General features: G+C 38.1%; 1 protein-coding gene and 1 long non-coding RNA gene across 5 annotated transcripts; both read right to left on the bottom strand.

Annotated features, from left to right (window-relative positions):
• Positions 1-503: 503 nt before the first annotated feature.
• On the bottom strand, positions 504-6359 carry LOC108884552 (uncharacterized). Its single transcript, XR_001961072.2, has 4 exons — positions 6108-6359; positions 2833-3050; positions 2506-2594; positions 504-1764 (listed from the first exon to the last, which is right to left on the bottom strand). It is a non-coding gene; the product is annotated as an uncharacterized LOC108884552 (long non-coding RNA).
• Positions 6360-6631: 272 nt separating this feature from the next.
• Positions 6632-13105, bottom strand: LOC108884520 (peroxiredoxin-like 2A). Of its 4 annotated transcripts, none has more exons than XM_018678459.2 (7): positions 12989-13056; positions 10034-10282; positions 8920-9099; positions 8364-8455; positions 8087-8227; positions 7583-7747; positions 6632-7486 (listed from the first exon to the last, which is right to left on the bottom strand). In XM_018678459.2, exons 2-7 carry the CDS (start codon positions 10236-10238, stop codon positions 7391-7393), a joined length of 879 nt encoding a protein of 292 aa, XP_018533975.1. In that variant the 5' UTR covers positions 10239-10282; positions 12989-13056; the 3' UTR covers positions 6632-7390. The 4 variants fall into 4 exon arrangements, with proteins under 4 accessions (XP_018533975.1, XP_018533966.1, XP_018533983.1 ...); XM_018678450.2 differs by lacking the exon at positions 12989-13056 and adding an exon at positions 10876-11002; XM_018678467.2 differs by lacking the exon at positions 10034-10282 and having other exon boundaries at positions 12989-13105.
• Positions 13106-13157: the final 52 nt, after the last annotated feature.

The raw sequence follows: 13157 nt of genomic DNA, 5'->3' as shown, positions 1-13157 counted from the left end.
CACCAAAAATGTCATAGTATAATAAGGCATGAAAAACCACCAAAAAATGTCATAGTAGAGTAAGGAGTCAAAAACCACCAAAAATGTCATAGTATAATAAGGCATGAAAAACCACCAAAAAATGTCATAGTAGAGTAAGGCATGAAAAACCACCCAACATGTCATAGTGTAATAAAGCACGAAAAATGGTCAAAAAACATAAGGCATGAAAAATGTTCAAAAATGTCATAGTATAGTGAGGAGTCAAAAACCACCAAACATGTCATAGTATAGTAAGGCTCGAAAAACCACCAAAAATGTCACAGTATAGTAAGGAGTCAAAAACCACCAAACATGTCATAGTGTAGTAAGGCATGGGAAATGGTCAGAAAATGTCATAGTATAGTAAGGGGTCAAAAGATGTAAGGCATGAAAAATAGTCAGAAAATGTCATAGTAAAGAAAGGCTTCAAAAGGTTGAAATGTGAAATAATGATTCTGTATGAGACCGTCTGTGGTGGAAGAAATAGTCAGACTTTACTGAAGTATAATAAACAATACAAGTTAAAATCCTGCATTCAAAGATTTTGTTTATTATTGTTGTGCAGTTCACAGTAACATAAATCATTGCTTCAGTGATTAGTTGATAGACACACAATAATTATTTTACTTTTTCCCAAGTATTTGTTGTTGGTTTTTCAAGAGGTGACGGCAGTCAACTGTTCATTTTCTGAAACAGCCCTCTAATGTTAAATGCTCTGCCTCAGCTGTAATGTTGAATATTTATCTGTGTTTTCATGGTTAAACTGTTGATGAGGAATAGGTAGTAGTGTATTGATCATTTTCCTTCATATTTTTCTCTTTAATCTCCTCCAGGTGTCACCACTTTGTCCAGGACATCGTCCACAATCGCAGAGACATGGTCCATGATCGGAGAGACATTGTTGAGGATGAGGGAGACATCGTCCACGATCAGAGACCTTGTCAAAGATGAGAGAGACGTTGTCCGTGATCAGAGACATTGTCCATGCTTCGTAGAGACCTTGCGATAGAATCGGCGGAGACGAGGGTCACTGATTTGACGGCATTGCCCGCGATCAGGGACATTGTCGACGACCACAGAGAGTCTTCGTACAGTGAAGAAGTTCTTTCAGACCAAAACAGAGGCCTCCAGGTAATTCACAAACAGCTTTACATCAACTGTTCAACACAGCACTGTTTAGTAAGGCATGAAAATGGACAAAAAATGTAAAGCATGAAAAATGTTCAAAAATGTCATAGTGAGGAGTCAGAAACCACCCAAAAAATGTCATAGTATACTAAGGCTCGAAAAACCACCAAAAATGTCATAGTGTAATAAAACACGAAAAATGGTCAAAAAATGTAAGGCATGAAAAATGGTCAAAAAATGTCATAGTATAGTAAAGAGCCAAAAAAAAAGGTCAGAAAATGCTATAGTATAGTACGGTCTCAAAAAATGTCATAGTATAATTTGGTGTTAAAAACTTTTATAAAATAGGGAATAGGATAGTAGGGAGTCCCAAACTGTCAAAACATGTCATTGTATAGTAAGGCCTGTTGCTGTGAGCTAACAGTGCTAACCACTTTATCACCATGCCACCAAAAATTATTTTGTAATGCAGAAATGCCAAGTATTGTTTAGGTGTTACAATTGAGGCTAAAAACAGTCATCCCTGGCTAAAAGCCCTAACCCTAATCTCTCTCTCTCTGTGATCAACACGTGTTCTTGTCTCTGCAGGAGGAGAAGATGACAGCAGCTGAAGACCTGAGGTAGATGAAAGAAAACAAAAGTGTTATGAAGCTGTTAATTAGACAAAAGTTGTTCCTGTTGTTCAAGTGAAAACACTTTTTTTCATGGGCACATTTTCCAAAGACTAATATGTCTTTATTAAACACCTGTGAGAACATTCAACTGCTTATGATACAACAATTTAATTAATAATTGTATCACAAGCAGTTAAATAATCACAAAGATGCTCAGTAGACATGTTCATCATTGGAAAATGTGCTCATAACTACATTAACCCTAACGAGTGCTAACAAGTGTTATCTTTGCTGTAATTTGTTAAAAGTGTCCTCCTAAACTTTGACTTGCATTTCTCTATTTTGAGACTGATGTTGTACAAAGCATTTTATTGCGTTCTATTTTAAGAAATTTTTTTAGACCTATTTGTAAACATTTTGAAAATATATTTTTAAGGTTTTATATTTATTTTTTAAGGTTTTATACTCATTGTTCAGACTCATTCATGCCTTACTATACTGTGGCATTTTAGATGCCTTACCATAACTGACATTTTTGCTTCTATATTACAGATTACTTTGACTATTACATCTTACTTCTGATATTGCTAATTACCTTTACATTTCGTTACAGATTACTTATATATTATTTTCATATTGCAGATTACTTCTATTGTTACACTTTTGTAATATACTGAATACTGAACATAAACAATTTAATGCTCTGTATTGGAAAGTTGATGTAAAGCTGTTTGTGAATTACCTGGAGGCCTCAGTCCTGGTCTCGAAGAACTTCTTGATTGTACAACGACTCTGCGCTGCTATGTCTCTGTGACCATCAACAATGTCTCTCTGAACGCAGACGATGAAAGCATGAGAATTAAAGAGAAAGAGTATAAGGAGGAGAGAGAGAGCTGATGTTTAAATTTTGTGAGTTGTACATTCATGAACTATGTAAATAAACTTTAATAATGAGTGAAGTCTTTGTGACAATTCAAACTATTCAGACTTAAGACCAATTACTGAAGATAAATAATTTAATATCAGTGCTCTGTGTTGGACAGTTGATGTAAAGCTGTTTGTGAATTACCTGGAGGTCTCACTCCTGGTCTCAAAGAACTTCTTCACTGTGTGAAGACTCTGTGCAATTGTTGACTGCGTCTCTGCGATTGCGGACAATGTCTCTCTGATCTCAGACGATGCCATCAAATTAGGGAGCTCCGTCTCTGCAAGTCATGGACAATTTCTCTGCAATCGTGGCCGATGTGTCAGCGATCAGGGATGATGTCATGGATGAAGTGGTCACACCTGGAGGAAATCAAAGAAATACAAAGGAAGAAAAATTATCAGTACACTACTGCCTATTCCTCATTACAGGAGTTTCTCAGAAAATGGGCTGTTTCCTGTCACATATGACAAGAAAAAGCATCACATCTTTAAAAATCTATAACAATAAATATTTAACAAAAATTAAATGATTATCCTAAAACTTGGAGTTCTATATATAAACGGTCTGTCAACTAAGCACTGGAGGAATCATGTATATCACTGAACTGCATAATAAAAACTTTCACTTAAGTACATTTTTGAAAGCAGGGTTTTAACTAGTGGTATTTTTTGTTATACTTCAGTCCACAGGCAGAAAATTAACTGACAACTATTTTGAATTTTAAAAAAATTAGAAGTAACTAGTACTATTTTCTGACAATTTATAGACACAATCAGATATTATTCTATTCAATACTAAACTCATTAAATACCAAATATTTTAACAATGACACTGTAAGTAACATTAATAATTCTACTCATCAACACATTTTACAGACTGGGTAAATATTTAGGACACATTTGGTTTGTAAGGTGAGAGCTGGTGTTTCTATCCAGGCTGCAGCAGCTGAACAAGTAAACCTGGAAAAAGTACAACAGTGTATTGTAATGTTTTGCTTTCAGGACTACCGCGTGCTAGCACTAAAAGTCTGCAAATGGTTCAGAATGCTGCAGCTAGAATGCTGACCAAATCGAGGAGGTTTGACCATATTACCCCGGTTTTAGCCTCCCTTCACTGGCTCCCTATTCATGTTAGATCAGACTTTAAAGTTCTCTTGATGACTCATAAAATTCTAAATGGGCTAGCCCCCTCATACCTGTCTGATCTTCTTAACCCTTATATTCCCTCGCGTGCTCTGCATTCTCAGAGTGCAGGGCTGCTGTCTGTCCCCAGAGTCAAAAAGAAGTCAGCAGGCTGCAGGGCCTTCTCCTATCGGGCCCCCTTCCTCTGGAACAACCTCCCTAGTGATATTAGACAGGCTGACTCAGTTGAGGCCTTTAAATCCAAACTAAAAACTCATCTTTTTGCCTTAACTTTTAACTAGCACATTATTCTGGTTCCTATTTCAGGATACCATTTTTCCCTCGGCGGGTTGGGTCAATCTCAATGCATCAGTTAAGATTAATAGTTAGTAAATGTTGTCCATGATGTCCTGCCGACGAGATTATTATTAACTGTCTTAATATCACTGCATCACTTTAACTGTGTGTTCTTCCCTCAAGCACATTACTGCCCAGGCTGTGCTTCTCTCTCTCCTACTGTCTCTCACTGCAGGGTTCTGCCTCCAGAGCTGGAGAGTCTCCTGCTGCTCCCATGATCCAGCTCAACCCATGATGCAACAATAATTAAAACATTTACTAGTGTTATTGATAGTGTTAGTGCTATTAATGTACCATCGTTTGTCATTATTATTCCTTTAGCTGTAATAATAATTATTACTATTATTATTATTATTACTATTATTACTACTACTATTCACACTTTGACTTAGTCTGTGTATCTGCAATGTTGTCTTTCTCCTACCCCATTCCCCCACCCCCCTCTCTTTCTGTCTAAACCCAACCGGTCGAGGCAGATGGCCGCCCACCTTGAGTCCGGTTCTGCTCGAGGTTTCTGCCTCTTAAAAGGAAGTTTTTCCTTGCCACAGTCGCCTAGTGCTTGCTCATGGTGGGATCTGTTGGGTTTTTCTCTGTAAATCTTATAAGATAAAGAGTACAGTCTAGACCTGCTCTATATGTACAGCGTCTCGAGATAACTTCTGTTGTGAATTGGCGCTATATAAATAAAATTTGACTTGACTTGACTTGTAGAAGAGTACAACACTGAAAACTAAACACTAGAACCTTGACCATCAGGCTTTGAGTTTGTGGTGAATACATTATGTTACTAGAATATGACTTTATTGATCTCTGAGAGAAAAAGTTTTTGAAATTGTTTTTATAATAATTCCTAGCCGTAATCTCAGCTCATACATTGTGACCTACTCTTGAGGCTTAAAACTTGTGGAGGAGCAGAGTTAAAATAGTAGATTATATTTTACTATTTTACACAAAACCGAGCTCTCAAGTCACCACAAATAAATTACTTATCAATAACATACACAACAGGTGATAAATGGCTGTTAATGGACAGATTACTACCACAAAGCTACAAAGAGACACAATATGACAAAGGGGCAAACAAAAACTGAGTCGCAAAATGATCACAGTGAGATGCTTAACTGCCACACTGAAACACAAAATAGCCACAAAGAAACGTTAAATGACCAGGAATATACACGTAACTACAAAGACACAATATCATGCAATAACACCACAAATAGATGTGATATCGACATGATAATCCGCCATTAATTGACTTAAAATGACCAAGATGCAGCACAAAATTACAAAGAAACTGTAAAATATCGGCAAAATAATTATAAAGAGATGCAAACGAAGATGTAAATAGACATACTGACTAAACAATTAGCACCTTCCCACAACTCACACCAGGGACGCTTTATTCACAGAAACATAAACACACTTTAACCCACGCAAACAAAAACGACGACAAAAGGGAAGAAACCTCCAAATACTTAGAGATTAAAAATAAGGCGAATGCTAAGGCTAATGCTAACGCTCGCCAATAATGCTAATGCTAATATCAAGATATAAAACAGCCAGGTCGAGACCCAAACTGATATAAACCACAAATAGCACAAATATGTCAACGACATGATATACCATCATAAACGAAGTTAAAATCAGGACGAACACAAATTTACAAAGAGATGCAAACTGTCGGTAAAGAGGCTGTAAACAATTGCAGCATGGATTTAAACGGACTATCAAGAGCGCATTGTCTCATCATCCGTTCACTGAGGCGCCCCTGCCATGAGTTGTGGGCAACTAAGTCACAGAAACACAAACACACTCTTACCCACGCGATATAAACTCCTGAAAATGGAATTGAAAGCTATCACTACAAGGTAATGCTAATGCTAACGCTCTTCGATAATGTTAATGCTAATGGTAGCTGCTAACTGTTTGCCTTACCTTCCTGCAGCATGTGTGTACAGCGTCCAGTCTCACTCGTATTCGACAAAAAAGCAGCTCCAGAGTTCGTTTTAGCATTCATCTCATAGTACTAGCAAACAAAAGCAACGGTACAAACTTGGCTTAACGCTGTTTTCCGACCTCGTTTCTCCGCCTCTCTGCGCTCTATCTGTGCCCGATCCGTACCCGGAAGCACGATCCGTTCTGCACATGTGCCAAAATCAGCGCGTGCGCAGAATTGAACCTGTTTTAGGACACTGCCATTTGTTTCGCGCATGTGTAGACATGTTTTAAATGACAATAGCCTACATTTAAACAGCAATAAAGCACAAACGCTATGATCTAATAAGCGTGATTTATTTAAAGTAGTCAGCATGACTGAACTCCTTGAAAGATATCTGCTTAGACATATCAGAGTCATGTTAAATGTTAATATGAGAGCACAGACTGTATATATTGCTATATTAGCATACAACTCTAATAATATACCAGACAGAGGCATAATAAATACAACACAGTGAAGATATGGTAATGAGGTTCTTCTTTATTTATTATTTATATTTTCTAAAGCTATTTTTCACATGTACAGGTCCACACAGTGTCTCTTCCACAAGCACACACAAACATATACTAAGGGAACATGTGAGTCACAAATACTCCCCAACATGGCAAAGGTGGCCAGACCTGTTTGTGTTTGAGCATCAAACCTGCTCCTCTCGATGATGAGTTTAGAGTCAGGTTGTCATTATCACACACACAGACCACACACTCGTCAGCCATGTTGGAGGCCCATTTATGCGCCTGATCAGGAGAAACAAACAAAGATAACACACAGGATCATTATTAAAAATGTACCACTGACAGATGTTAATAGAATTATTAATCACATGTGAAATCCAGCATTTAGACTGAATTATGAAGAAAAATTTCAAGTGACCTTAAATTTAATGGTCGATGAACATGACTGAAAATACTGACTTTTAAGTCCTTTACTACCTGGTTTTAATACCCGTTTCAGAATACTTAGAATACTTCGGAATACTATAGACAAATGGTGTGATATTACTGGCTCTGTCCAGGATTTCACAGCTTTATTTCTGTAACCTGCAGGAAATTAATGTGCAAAAGACAAAACAAATAGATGCAAATGTCATTACAATATCAATATTTCAGTGATGGACAAAGTCTGACTGCAACTTGCCGTGTCAAATTAAAATGTATTGCTTAACTCTACTTTTGATCTAAATACAGTGTATCTGCTCTTTGTCTAATGCCAAAAGTACTTATTTCACTGGGACAATTTTCTTGACAGCCTCTAAAACATCTGCAGTATCCACCTTATCGCCAAACTCCTTCTCACGGTGTTCTAGGAGAATCCCCTGCAAAACACAACATGCAGTTAAAAATACAGACACCTGTTTTGTAAATCTCTATTTACCCGAATCATATTTTACTCTGGGTGTGTGCTACGCTACCTGGTCTCCTGGCCCGATGACAAACACTCCCCCCAGGATGAAGCCCTCGCCATTCATGTTGCCCTGGTAACCAGACCTCCAGGCCCGCATGAAGTTCTGCCACACTCCAAGGCGAATGAACCCCAGTCCCCCCATCTTCCTCTGCAGCGGGCCGTAGAAGTGTTTCTGAAATCACAGGGAAGAAATTTTACATGCAGGAAAGGATTCAATGAATGTCACTATATTTTTTAAATCACATTATGATTTTCTGTCATACAAGAGATTTATTTTACTGATTCTTTAGAAGAAAAAACAGTTTTACCATCTGATGTGCCAACTCAACTCAACACCCCTTGGTAGATGGATATAGTAATGCAGAGGGATCATTGTGAATTATTTTCATTTTCCAGTAACTAATGATAAATAGCTTATTCCCATATAAAATAATGATTTTTAGACTGACTGACATGAAGGTGAGTATTTATAACAGCTCTTGAAGATCTGATGCTATCTACCAACACTAACCTTTTCATCTACATAGATGTCCCCAGTGAAATGCGGTCTGAAGTCCTGGATCTCTGTGCCAACGTTCTCCTTCACCACGGCAACCAGAGGGACCCCGAGCTCTTCCAGCTGGGGCTTCAGAGAGGACAGCTCAGCGGCCTCCTACAGACAGACAGACAGACAGACAGACAGAGAGAGAGAGAGAGAGAGAGAGATTATACCATCAGGGAGAATGTTACTCACATACACTCAGCAGTGAGTACAACAGCCTCTACTACTCAGAAACATTTTCTATCACCTCTCTGCACAAAAATCATCCAGGTCGTCGTACGGCCATGACCACAGCCCCGTTCTTCTCCCACAGGCCCTTTGCTTTGATGACCTTGTCATCTGCAGACAAAACAAGAAGAAACTGTTGTCGAAAACATGTCTCCAATCTGACGTGTTCCTTTTAAAACAAACTTATAAGAATTTCATGGGTTCATTAAAGCCATAGTGTGGACGATTGTGGACCTTCAAATGTAGAAAAAGTTTAATGTTCATGCTCACATGGAATGACCTATATGTTGAACATGCTTATTAAGAATAACACATCAACTCCACCTTCAGCTTTGGGCAAAGTGATCTAATCTGTAATACCAGCAGATTTGAGAAAGCAGCTTTGCCTTAAATGCTACACAAAACCTCATTCACTGCATGTACAATGCATGCAAACATGTAACTGTGGATGGCTGATTCTGGTTCTCATGTAATGTTAATTCTCCTCCTAATGGGTTTAACAGCTGCCAGTGTTAAGAAAAACAGGCTTATTGGTGGGTGACATTATTAAACAGCCAATCAGAAAGCCTGCCTACCATCTGTGGTGGAGCGCAGGTCAGCATCTTCAAGGTACTCCAGCGATGCCTTGGCAGCTTTAGGCAGACACAAATCAGTGTTGGCCAGGAGGATCCCAGCTAGGGCTGCTCCGACAGCACCCAGACCCAGCGACCACATCCCCATCCCAAACAGCTCCCCCTCCAGCCCGGAGGAAAACACTGCAGCACAAAAAGCAACAACATGAGCAAAGAGGTCTGACATAGTCATAATGCAAAAGACACTTTACTTTGACATTCTTATTGCATTTCTCTTTCACATTGCTCATTACATCCGTTCCACCAGATGTGCACGCTAATATTTGCACGTTTCACCACAAAGCCGTTTTTCTTTCACTTTTACACAGAGACCGCAAATCTCCTGAGGCTGAGAGACCAGCAAGACCCAGCTTGCAGATTCTGTCTTGGGTGAGTGGTTTGAGTGAGGTTATATCAGTCTACTAGAGTGGTGCTTTTGACGAGAATGGCCTTCTCGCAATCTACTCTAATCTAAACCTCACTTGCGAGAGTAAATAGCTCATATATTTACTGAGATGGGATGATACAACAGCATGACAAGATAATCACGGTTTGAAGATGCTATTTTTGACTGTGGCTAGTGTGAATCTTGATGATTCTTAATGACAGCCATTGTTTTTTTGTTTTTATGTTGTCTTTTTGTTTGTTTTTGCAGAGAAAAAATAATTCCATCCATTATTTTCTTGATTAACTGTTTGGTCTTTGAAATGTCAGAAGATAATGAAAATTAATGTTTTCAAATGTCTTTTTAGTCCAACAATTACTCAAAAAAAATAATCCGTTTACTGCTGTAGAAAGCAAATATTCACAATTTAGAAGCATTTTTTCTGTAACGCGTGACTTTAAATTGTTTCTGTTACAGTAATGCTCTGTGACAACAACACTTGAAAGATAAAATCATAATTACATGGCTCATCTATTTTGTCTATTTTCACAACACCTCTCAGTGTCATTAAAGACTAGAGTCATACCAGCACAAAGTGGAGGGAAAGCAGGGAAACAGATTACAACTGTAACACTATTTCTACAAACAAAATTGTGACCAGCTAACTGTGTAGGCAGTCCAATATGTCCTTGCCTGAAGCGGGCTTGTTTGGGCCGGGACTGGCTTTGGCTCTACTTTGGTGAAACAGAGCAGTCTGGGTTTTTAAAATCTGGGTTGTGGTTGTGGTTGAGGACTGGCTGCTCATGGTATCACTCGCCAGAGAAAGGACAGAGCAGCGCAGGGGAAGAGTCCACCTCAACGCAGGCAAACATCTAGACAGAGCCAGCATCGGGACCATGGAAAAAGTCTGACCCTCTCACTACACACACCCTCAAGAGTTCACTGAAAGAAAAAAAAAAGAAAAAAGTCTTATCTATGAGAGGTAAGCCAGCTGTACCATGCAAGAGACCGTTACAAAACAACACATTCCACCTCTACCACAAGCCATTCTGCATCTGATTTCATAGAGAGAGAAAAAAAAATCCTGGCATCTTACCTCCAATATGAACTACCCAACTAAAACATTCTACCTACTGTTAAACGAGTCAGTCAGGTTTTATTTATGTTCACAATATAAACTTATTGTCCATCCAGCAGAGTGTACAATATTCGAATGAAAGCATGATAAGAGAATAAAGCATGAAATGTGCAGTTCCTGTCTTCATGATCTGCCTGGGGTACAACAGTTCTCTGCCTGCAAATAAACTTCCTATTCTTAAAGCCTGAGCTCTACAGTGAAGTTCCCACATCAACACAAAAAATACTGAAAACATAAACATTGGAGTCAGTTTACGATACGCCACACAGAGAAATTCATGCACTGTGAATTAAAAATGAGATATTGCACAAAACAAAAACAGAACTCAAGTTTTAAAAAGGATCAAATCTATCTAATGTCTGTAACAAGCCAATAAGTAAAAATGTAATATACTAACTTGTCTCCATTTCCCAAGTGTGAAGAAGTACTTTATCCCCTGAGACTTAGCTCATGAGTCACCCAACCACTTTTGATGTCTGACACTATATAACTGGCGACGACAAAGGGCTGAAAAAAATGGTGATAGCAGCCAACAGAGAGAGAGACACCCACGCCTCACAAACACAACAATGTAGTTTGCAGAGCAAGCAATGAGGGCTGCCAGAACTAACAAATATGACGCAGTGTTGCACAATACTACTAAACAATTCTCACATCTAATAAATAAAGAGATTTACTATATTAATGAGATGCTTGAGTGATGCAAGGAGGAATGATCATGCTGTTAAGAACAGTTTTTGAAGGCACTGCAGTTGATTATTTCCATTTGATGCTACTTTCTGCTTCTTTTCCACAACATTTCAGAGGTAAATTTGTACTTTACTTTTTTACTCCATTACATTGATTAGATGACTATAATTATTAGCGAAAATTAAGATTTTTTGATACCAAACATATTATGAGCTTCTAAAATACTATTGGTCATAGATAAAACAACCGAGAAGCATATGAAGTGGTTTAAATTAGCTCTACCTCGACCAAATACCACATTAAAATGCTACTTATGTAATGCATTAGTATAAATATGTATATAAATAGTGCAGTATTTTTAGAGAAACTTTTGCAAAGGATCTGATTATGTCTTTCATTAAGCACAGTTTTGAGGTGTTTTACCTTGACTATTTTCATTTGATAATAATTCATACTTCTTCACAATCTCAGAGTAATAAATTGCACTTGTTACTCCACTATATTTATTCGACAGCTATAGTAGCAGTATATAGTATTGTATATAAACTTGTGACATGATCTAACCTCACGGAAATCCTTGCATTATTGGCTGAACTCCAAACTACAGATTTCTTCTCTTTCAAGTCCAGTTAGGAGTAATCTTGAAGAACAAACATGTTGAATTTCTAGTTAACAGTATCTTCATCCAAACAAAATACTATACACATAAATGTAATTTCACTATGTTCCCACCATGTGAAATGCAAATATTCTCTACTTAATGAACACATAAAAAGGTCAAAGCACCAATGCCAGAATTCTATACACTTATGTTTGAATATAATTTACTTTACTTAACTCAACTACTTTAGTGGCTCAACTTCTTCTCTACTTGTCTCCTGTCTGTTATATAATTTCAGCATGTTATGTTTGTTTTGTTCTTATTTTTATTTTCAGCAATATCCATTTTATTGTCACTTCCAGCAAGTAACTGATGGTTAAATGTACCCTCAGTATAAACTGAGAACATCCTTTCATTAAGAGGTGTGATTCTGTTTTGTACAGGAAACCTCACTTGAGTTGTAGCCTACAACATTGTGTTTGTTACTGTACCTATCTTTTCTGTGTTACAAACAACACTTTTTTTATATAGTGTAAGTGCAGGTGGATTCTCAGTTGTCTGAGAACAATCATAGTTGTCTTTTCCTAAGTCCTTTTCTCCTCCATATCTTTCCTTGACATTGAGGTTAAGAAATTGTGTGATATTTCACTTCCTGTTTGTTCTGGCTTATTACTATTGCACGATAAATAACAACAATAAAACTGTAAATATTTGAATGCAAGAATTTAAACTTGGAACTTTTAGTAAGCAAAGGCTCTGAACACTTCCTCCTCTGTTGATACCTGCAAAGATGAGGTGGCAAAAAAGCTGAGCCAGCACCCGCCCCGTCAGCCCACCGGAAAACAGACATCCAGTCTGTTTGATGACCCTGTGTCTGATGACCTTGATCCTATCAATAAGTGACCAATGATAATAACTGCTGGCTCTACAGGCTGCACTTTAAAATTGTGACTTAATAGGAGTTGGATGCATTAATTTAAGGCCACTGGGTAATGATTACATAACACATGCATACTTTCAGTGTCCTGTAAAGTTACTGCCAAAGAACTGTGTTGCGGCAAACAGTCGATAAATTAGCAGTTAGCTCGGCTAATGGTTAGGTCCTCGATTTGTTGAGCAAGCCCGGTTCGCTGAAGCAGGTGCACCTCTTTAGTAGCTACACCTGCCTCAGCGTGTTATAAAAATGAGCGTAGTAGTTTGGGGGGAAATGCGCACTCACCAGAATCAATGAAGCGACAAGCTGCGCCGCTCCGCTCAAGCGTTTTGTAAACAGATTTCCGCGCAGGCGTACTAAACGATCCAGAGACAGAGCAGGGGAAACTAATCGAACAAGATGGCCGTGTAAGAAGATTTGAAAGAAGAGAGTAAGGAAGGGAACAAGACAAAAC

This window comes from Lates calcarifer, linkage group LG16_LG22 (assembly GCF_001640805.2).
Source record: "Lates calcarifer isolate ASB-BC8 linkage group LG16_LG22, TLL_Latcal_v3, whole genome shotgun sequence".
NCBI classification, from domain to species: domain Eukaryota; kingdom Metazoa; phylum Chordata; class Actinopteri; family Centropomidae; genus Lates; species Lates calcarifer.
This window is presented reverse-complemented; position numbering and strand designations above follow the sequence as displayed.